The 8,525-nt window shown below is 49.1% G+C and overlaps 1 protein-coding gene across 1 annotated transcript; it reads right to left on the bottom strand.

The window, feature by feature from the left end:
- Window positions 1-7,497: 7,497 nt before the first annotated feature.
- Window positions 7,498-8,525, bottom strand: MESP1 (mesoderm posterior 1 homolog (mouse)). The gene is made up of 2 exons (XM_006885222.1): window positions 7,824-8,525; window positions 7,498-7,572 (listed from the first exon to the last, which is right to left on the bottom strand). Exons 1-2 carry the CDS (start codon window positions 8,523-8,525, stop codon window positions 7,498-7,500), a joined length of 777 nt encoding a protein of 258 aa, XP_006885284.1.

Raw genomic sequence — 8,525 nt, 5'->3', positions numbered from 1 at the left:
CAGGCACTGGCCGCCGGGATGGGCCTGGCAGGCGGCGCGAGCTGCCAGAAGCCCCGCCCCGCTTCCTCCTCCGGTCTCAGGTGTATGTGTTTTACCTCGGGCCTTAAGTCACCGTGTGCAGTACAGACACTACTATTACTACTATTACTCTGGGCAGGCGATCCCATCGTTTAGAACAGCTTGTTTCAAGTCGGTATAGATTTTTCAATAGCAAATGTCAAAAAACACGAAAGGAAAATTTGCTGGCTCAGCTAATTTAGCAGTCCCAGAGTAATGCTTTCTGTGTCGCTGGAGACAAGTGTTAAAATAGACTCCAGAGTCTCTCTGAGCTGAGACTCCCAGCTCTGAGTGCCTTTCACGTGGACCCTCTGCTGGGGTGGTGGCAAATGACACCAGAGGGAGCTTTCTCAGTGACTCCAGTGGTGTCCAGAGCCCTTTCCTCACCAGCCTGCTCGTGTCCTGAAAGACTTGCTGTGATGACAGGCCAGGCCTGTGGCAGGTACTCAAGCTTGATGGTCATGCCTGAGGGCTGACTGTGGGGGAGAGCTATCTAAAGAAAGAAGCCCTGCACACCATGAGCATAGCAGACAGTACTGCCCCGTTCGTATCAGTGTATGCTGGGGAAAGATCCATGTATATAGGAGATCCATGTATATAACAGGTCCAGCGGAGGCAAAGGTACGTAAACTTCCTAATCATAACCAAACCCCCTGAGGGAATGAGTGTGGTCCTAGTGCCTCAGAACACAGTTTGAGGGACTTCAAGGCCAATGAGTAGAACAGTCCAGAGACAGTGCTCTGCATCCTGCTCTGGGGAGTAGTGACTTGGGTTTTAAAATCCAGTGAGCAGTGATCTAAGGGGCAACTGTTGGCCTCCTAATAGCCAGACAAGGAAGAGAGGAGAAATGCAAAGATGCACAGAAGCAATTCATTCAAAGGATTAATGCACCATCCAGATCTCAAGCTCCACTGCCCTCAGACTATAAGAACCAGTCCTTTTTCCTGGTCAGAGGGGACAAAAACGGTAGACCCAAACTCAAAAGCATAAAAATGGTCTGACAGATACTAGTGAAACTCTGAATCTATGGCCCTTAACTACCCTTTACAATTCCTTAGGAAAAGAGATCACTTAAGATCTAAAGGAAAGCATTTTCCCTAGTATAGAGCTCAAGACAGGAAGGGATTGGGCAGAAGGCTTAGTGGAAATAAAAATATGACTTGATAATTGAATGAAAGCCAATTTTCACTATACACAGTCACACAATAAAATCACACACAAAAAAATACTCAGGAAAACAATCTCTGTGCCATGAAGCCAGAAAGCCAAAGGGACACTGAATGAGCCAAACCATGGAGGTGCCTGCCCAAGCAGAGCTGGAATGAGGGACTGGCCCCACCCTCCGAAGTCATGCTGCCAACAGGAGACCACATCCTCACGTGCTAGTGGGTGGAGGGAATGAGGCAGGGAGGAGAGGGACTGGCTCAATCACAAAGGTGAGAGGAATGAAGAAGAAGGGGCCGGGAACTGGCAAAGCACCCAATGGCATGTGAAAGAGCCCTAGTGACTATAGGCTGGGGATCCGCAGCTGGGAGGTGCATGGCCAGAGGCTGAGAAGGCTGTGTCAGTGGCCCCACATGGCCCCTTTGAAACAAGGAACCCCCGCATCTTCTCAGGGGAACATCATGGGGCTGCTGCTAAGGTGCGGCAAGTGAGGTGCTCGGGCTGTAAAATGCAAGGCAGCCTCGCTGTCAGGGAGTACAGGGACAGCTCCTGAGAGGCGGGAGGAGGCGCAGCTGATGGCTTGCCCATTACTTCGCATCACTCTAGTTCTCCATGTCTTGCAATCCTGGGCCACCTATGAGCCTCTTGTATGGACTTGTTTATTAGCAACAAGTGGCCAGAAGCTTGCATTCCAAGGATGGCTGCGTCTGAAATGAGGCCGGACTGTTGGCTGTCCTTCAGATGGACCAGCCACCTCACCCCCAGGCTGACCCAGCTCTCCGGGATAGTGGGTATGGTAAAAGGTCCCTAATATGAAAAGCTAAGGACAGGCTTTGTGGTGAGGAGTTGCAATGCCAATCCAAGGACATTCTGTTTAAGTCCACTAGTTAGTTACTCTGTGGGAGAAGGATGGGCAGTCTCTTCCCGTGCGATTTACAGCTTCAGAAAACCTGCTGGAGGGTCAGCTATGAGTCATTTCCAACTTGATGGCACAGAACAACAGAATCCCTCTGAGGTGATTACTAGGGAGGAGAAGGGAGAGAAAGGGGAGTACAGATCAATAAATAGGTAAATCGAGTGAAGGAAAAGGCAATATGGAGCAAGGAATTGATCATTCACTCATTGTCCTGGAGACAGAATGACTCGTAACTCACCCTCCGTGGGGCTGATGAGACTGTAAATTGCACAGGAGATTGTACATCTTCTCTTGCAGAGCCGAGGGTAGATTCGAACCTCCAGAGTGGTGTGGCCTTTGGGTTAACAGAACAGCTCCCAAGGACTATGCCACCAGAGCTCCCTAAGGAGTTATCAGATACTGGTCTTCATTAATTATATCAAACATAGATATGTAGAATAAAAATGTGTTCAAATAATGGAATGAAATGGCAATGTGACTTGTCAACTTCTGCTCAGATTTTTAAATTAAAATGAAGATAGATATTACATGCAAACCTAGCAATTTATTATGCCAGTGGCTCTGAAGTGAAAATGACTCTAAATTAGACAGTGAACGTTGATCCCTGAGGACAGACAGAGCCTGGCACACAGCTGCCGCTCTGGATGCTTATTTTGCCTCCACTAGAATTCTGGGCAGCGAGCTCAGGCGGCTTAGTGGTAAGGACTTGCCCTGTCAACCCAAAAGCGCACGGTTTGAATCCACCAGCTGCTTCACGGGAGAAAGATGAGCAATCTCCTCCTGCAGAATTAACTGCCTCTGAAAATTCACTACAGGGTGAGCTTTGGGTCAGTTCAGACTCAACGGTACACAACAACAACAACAGGAAGAATTCTGTCAGACCACACTGGGAAACAGTAGACTGTTGGCAGAAATGGGGGCTTCCTTGATGTCATCACTGTCACTCCCACCTTCCAGCAGAGAAGCCCAGACCCCTCCAGACCTATTGAGACACCAGGTGGAGGAGGGCACCAGCTGGGACCCTCTGTTCTTGACAGCGTTCAGCTGTAACAGAGGTGTGTAGCTGAGCTGCAGTCAGAGCTGGTTTGTATTCCACGTGGCCTCTTAACATCTTTATGAACACGTGATTATTGCAACTTATTCCTTACTTAACGTTTCCACCCTTAAAATGGCCCTGTGATTCCCTCTTAGGTTGCCTGGTAAATGAAAGAAGAAAACTCCCTGGTGCCTGGCACTCAGTTTCTAGCCTGAGTGAGATAGGACTGGCTCAGGAAGGGGTAGGGACGCAGGATCTGCAGCCCTTGTCGCGGCTGCTATTAGCAGGGGTGTGTTAATGAAAATTCACACCCAAGTGCTAATAAACAGTGGGCTGCTCCCGGCCTGGGAGCGGAGCCAAGGCCCTCTGCAGGGAAGGGGGCTGGCCAGTGAGCTCCACTTATCTGTGAAAAGACTTGCTAATAACTTTAATTCCCCATCCTAAAACTCAAGGCCTTTGCCATGCAAATAGATCTTCTAAGCTAGATAGGCACCAGGGCAGACTTCCTGCTCTAGCTAGTTAGGGTCCTGGGAGAGAGAGTGAGATAGGGTGGTGGTGGGGGAAGGGAGACAGTCAGAAAAGGTGTGAGGTCCTGCTTTCCTGGAGGAGCTCTGCTCTGCAACCAAATGCTAGCTGGAGGGCACCCCAAATTCCAGAGAGGTGGTCTCCACCCAACTCTGTATTGCTGCACTTTCCTGGCCTGGGCACCAGCATTGGGAACATTTGTGAAGTGGCTTAAAAATGGATTTGTGCTGCAGACCTTGTGTTTAAGATGATGAGAGCTGTAACATTTTGGAAGCAGATAATGATGAAGGTTGCGTGACACAATGAACATAATTGCTGTTGTTGACAAGTTGCTGCTAGCTAAGGGGCAACCTTAAGGGAGCTCTGGTAGCCCCTTGGCAAGAAGCTGTGCTGCAGTCCTAAAGGTCTGCAGTTCAGATCCACCAGCTGTTCCGTCCGTGGGAGAAGGATGGGAAATCTACTCCCACAAGATTTATTGCCTCTATCAGTGAGTTCCAACTCGATAGTTCACAATGACAAGGGGCAACCTTATGTATAAGGAAACATTGCCTGGTCCAATTAATTTCCATGATCTCTAGTATGTCTGAGGTAAATGAATTGCACACTAAAAACAATTAAGATGTCAAGTTTATTTTGCAAATTTTAACAACAGAAAAAAACTAACAATGGTAAAGGATGAATGGATAAACAGAATGTGGTAAATCTATACAACAGAATGCTATTAGACAGTAAAAAGGAATAAAATGCTGACAACTTGAAGTAACTGCAATGCAATGGGCCCTGAAAGCATCATGCTGAGTGAAAGACTTGATCACAGAAGACACGGATTGCCTGATCTGTTTATACAAAATGTGCAGAACAGGTAAATCTCAAGAGACAGAAAATAGAATTCAGTTGCCAAGAACTAGGGAAAAGGGAGAATGGCAAATGATTGCAAATAAGCACAGGGCTTCTTCTGAAAGTGTGATGAAAATATTCCAAAATTAATAGTAGAGATGGTTGCATAGTCTTGTAAATACACCAAAAAATTAGAGCCGTACACATTGAAATGGTGCATTTTATGACATATTAGATCTCAATGATGGCGCTTATGTAAAACAAACCAAAACCCTTATAAAGCTTGTATTGCAAAGAAACTTGAAAGAGAGGAAAGAACTGAAAATCCAGAGGCGGTGCTTCCTCCCAACACTAAACTTGACCAGACCCCTTGGCTGAGGCCAGACTTTTTGGGTCTGAGGTCTCCCTCTCCCCATACAGTGCGTTCTTGATCACAATCCAACCAATGCAGACAGGAAGGTGGCAGGCAGCTTTGCCTGCTTGCAGGCCCCCTGTATAGATCTGGATATAGTTTGACCCAGGCAAGACATTAAGCTCTGCTGGGCTCCTCATTCCACCCCTGCTGGGCCACAAAGAGGCAGCAGTTACATGAACTCAGAGCTGGCCCATGATGTTATTTTATGTCCCTAAGCACCATGTTGGGTTACTAACCCCAAAGTGAACGACTGGGAGCCATCAGACACTATGAGACAGAAAGAAAGGTGGCAATACAATGGCAAGTTGATATGAGTCAGAATGGACTTGACCCCAGTGGACTTGAGGTTTGAGGGGGATAAGCAACATGAGAGGGAAACCCAAGAGGGAGATGGGGAAATCCCAGGGTCTGGACCAGGATGTGCCCGTGCAAAGAAGAGGACTCAGGTCACAATGACAGATGGAGCTGGGGCCCGTTAACACACTGAATGCATCCTGTAGTAGAACTACCTCCCCTCCACCACAGAGTCACCAAGGCTGTAATCTTTACAAAAACAGACTGTCACATCTTTCTCCATGCAGGTGGGTTTGAATCATCAACTTTTCGGTTAGCCACCAATTGCTTAACCACTGTGCCACCAGGGATGAATAAAGAGTGGGAAAATCCTACCAGGTCTCGGAGCTCAGGCTCAGGTACCATGCTGGATTTAAGCACTGATGTTTATTCTTTTGTGAAATGATTGGGTATGTGTAAAGTGCCTGATGCACAGGAAGTACTTGGCTCATGGTGACCCTTCCTTGTCAAAAGTGGAACTGTGCCCATAGAGGGTTTTTTTAATGTATTAATTTTTTATTAATAATTTTAATGCAACATATATATTTTTACAGCATATTCTTTCCATTTAATTTTCCCCATTCATTCACTGTTGCACATTTTCATCCCTACCCATCCCTCCTCCCAGTTCATTTTTCTCTTTGGAAAAAAAATTCTTTCATTGTTATACAATCCCCCCAAAGTCCACAGTCCATTTTACCATGCATTTCTTTTCCTGTAATCTTGTCATGAAAATAATACCTAACCCTATATTTCTTTTAAACAGTTCTCTTCCTCATCTGTTTCAATGCAGTATACATTATTTGTCTCCCCTTTTCTTAGGTTCTCACCAACCCCAATGTTAGTCCCGTTTTACAACAGTGGCACTATGCAGTATTTGTCCTTTTGTGACTGAGATATTTCACTCAGCATAATGTCCTCAAGAGTCACCCATTTTGAGTAATATTGCTTGAGTTCCTTGTTTTTCAATGCAGCATAATATTCCATTGTGTGAATATACCATAGCTTCTCTATAATTTGTTGAAGGGCACTTGGGTTGTTTCCAGCTCTCTGCTATTGTGAACAAAGCAGCAATAAACATGGGTGTGACTGTATCTGCTTGGGTGGTAGTTCTGGTTTCTTTAGGGTATATTCCAAGTAGTGGAATTGCTGGGTCAAATGGCATTTCTATTTGCAACTTTTTGAGAACGTGCCATACGACCTTCCGTAGTGGTTACACCATTTTACACTCCCGCCAACAATAAAGGTTCCAGTTTCTCTACGACCTCGCCAACATTTGTTGTCTGCTGTTCTGTTGAATTTTGCTATTCTTACTGGGGTAAAATGATATCTCATAGTTGTTTTGCCCATAGAGTTTTAATGCTGAAGCAGGTCATTGGGCCTTTCTTCCAAGATGCTTCCCTTTCGAGGGAGGTGCCCTGGCTCAATCCACACATCTAACCTCTCAATTAGTAAGAGTCCATTAAAGTTTTGCACTATCCAGAGACTCTACTGGAAAGATATTTTGGTTTTATTGATCTCCTCACGAAGTTCAAAGATGCACAGATATACTCTAGTTGCTGCCACTTTCTCATATGAGGCCCCTACACCTTCCACAAAGGGAGCTCTGGTGGCTTTGTGGTAAGGAATTTTGCTGCCAACACAAAGGCACAAGGTTCGAATCCACCAGGTGGAGAAGAGACAATCTCCTCCCATGCGATTAACTGCCTCTGAAACCCCTCCAATTAACTACCTCTGAAAACCTGCTGGAGGGTCAGCTCTAGGTGGGTTCCGACTCTGGCACACAACAACAACAACAACAAACCCTTCCATGCAGACATCTGGACTAGGAGCTGCTGAGCCAGGGCTGGAAGAAGGGGGTCTGAGCAAGAAGCCCTCCCAACTCTTATGTTCTCTTTAGGGGAAAGGAGAAACTCTGTTAATGTGTGAAAAGGAATTGCAAAATGTCACAGTAAAACCCATTTATTCACAAATAAATAAATATACATCATGCAAGGCCTTCTGCCTGCCTTAAGGCATGTACCGGATGCGTCCTTCTTGGGTGAGGCTGTCCTGGTGGGGACAGGCCTTGGCTCCAGGAATGTCCATGCCAATATCGCTGCTGCCCTCTTCAGGAAAGGGAGACTGAAGGTAGGTTTCTTCAAATGTTGAGTCCAAAAAGGGGCGTCAATGCTCAGAGATTGGGATCCAGTTGTTCTTTGCCACTCCGGGTCCTCAGGCGGGAGGCCATTCCAGGGGAGACAAGGGCACCCAAGTCTCCAGTAGAGCCAGCACATCGCCAGGAAAAATCTGTTGAGGGGAAGGAACCGCGCGGCTGTTAAGCAGTGTACCAGGTAGCAGGATGTTCATATGTCCCGGGGACCTTTCACAAGGGGCAGGCCTGGGCAGCCTCTACCTCCTCTTACCCTTAGGGCACCCCGAAGAGAGAGCAAGCCAGGAAACTGGGGATGTGGGTGCAGCTGGTGACCGTTCCCATCAGGATGTGAACCTGGCACCGGCAGCGCCAGGAGGGAGTTTCGCGTAGGGGAGGAGGTACTGACCGGAGATAAGGGGCTGGGCCCCACTGATGGTCCTTCGTGGTGCGCAGTCTCAGCATAGAGCACTGGAGGGTCGTGTGGCTCCGGCGCCGCCAAGGATCGGGTACTGGCAGGCGGGGGACCCCAGGGAACCGCGGGGCCGGCAGGCGAGCCCAGGCACTGAGCGTGCGTCTGCGCCTGAGCGGGGCTGCCGTCGGGGCAGAGCGGGCAGCCCCGAGGGGTCGCCGCGTCGCTAAGCCGCCGGCGCCGGCGCTGCAGGTTGTCTTCGTTGAGGCCCAGCAGGGCGGACAAGTGGCTGATGTAGCGGATGGCCAGGCGCAGCGTCTCGATCTTAGTCAGGCTCTGACCGGCCGGCGCCACCGACGGCGGCAGAAAGCGGCGAAGCTCGTTCAGGGCGCGGGCGAGCGTGCGCATGCGCAGCTTCTCGCGCTCGCTGGCGCTCTGCCGCTGCCCGGTGCCCAGGCGGCTGCAGCGGGCACCGCGTCTGCCTGCTGTCGCTGTCGGGGCGCGGGGAGCCGGGCGCACGCAGGGCTGCGCGGGACTGGGCAGAGGGCTGCTGGCTGGGGCGCTGCTCCAGGAGTCGAGGGATGAGGCGGGGGAGCAGCCGTAGTCCGTGTCGGAAGCCCGCGGCGGCGGCAGAGTTGGGCCCCAGCCGGCGGAGAGCATCCAGGACTCGGAGGGTGGCGGGCAGAGTGGCTGGGCCAT

Source organism: Elephantulus edwardii, unplaced genomic scaffold (genome assembly GCF_000299155.1).
Source record: "Elephantulus edwardii isolate Elephantulus edwardi_28Jun2011 unplaced genomic scaffold, EleEdw1.0 scaffold00041, whole genome shotgun sequence".
Classification (NCBI taxonomy): domain Eukaryota; kingdom Metazoa; phylum Chordata; class Mammalia; order Macroscelidea; family Macroscelididae; genus Elephantulus; species Elephantulus edwardii.
Note: the sequence above shows the minus strand (reverse complement) of the source record. Positions and strands in the feature narration are given on the sequence as shown.

Excerpts from the sequence above, each read along its gene's own strand:
- MESP1 (XM_006885222.1), bottom strand. The coding sequence starts at position 8,525 with ATGGCCCAGCCACTCTGCCCGCCACCCTCCGAGTCCTGGATGCTCTCC. Across the intron at positions 7,573-7,823 it reads GGCCCAGCCCCTTATCTCCG|ATTTTTCCTGGCGATGTGCT; the intron begins GTCAGTACCTCC and ends TCCCCTCAACAG.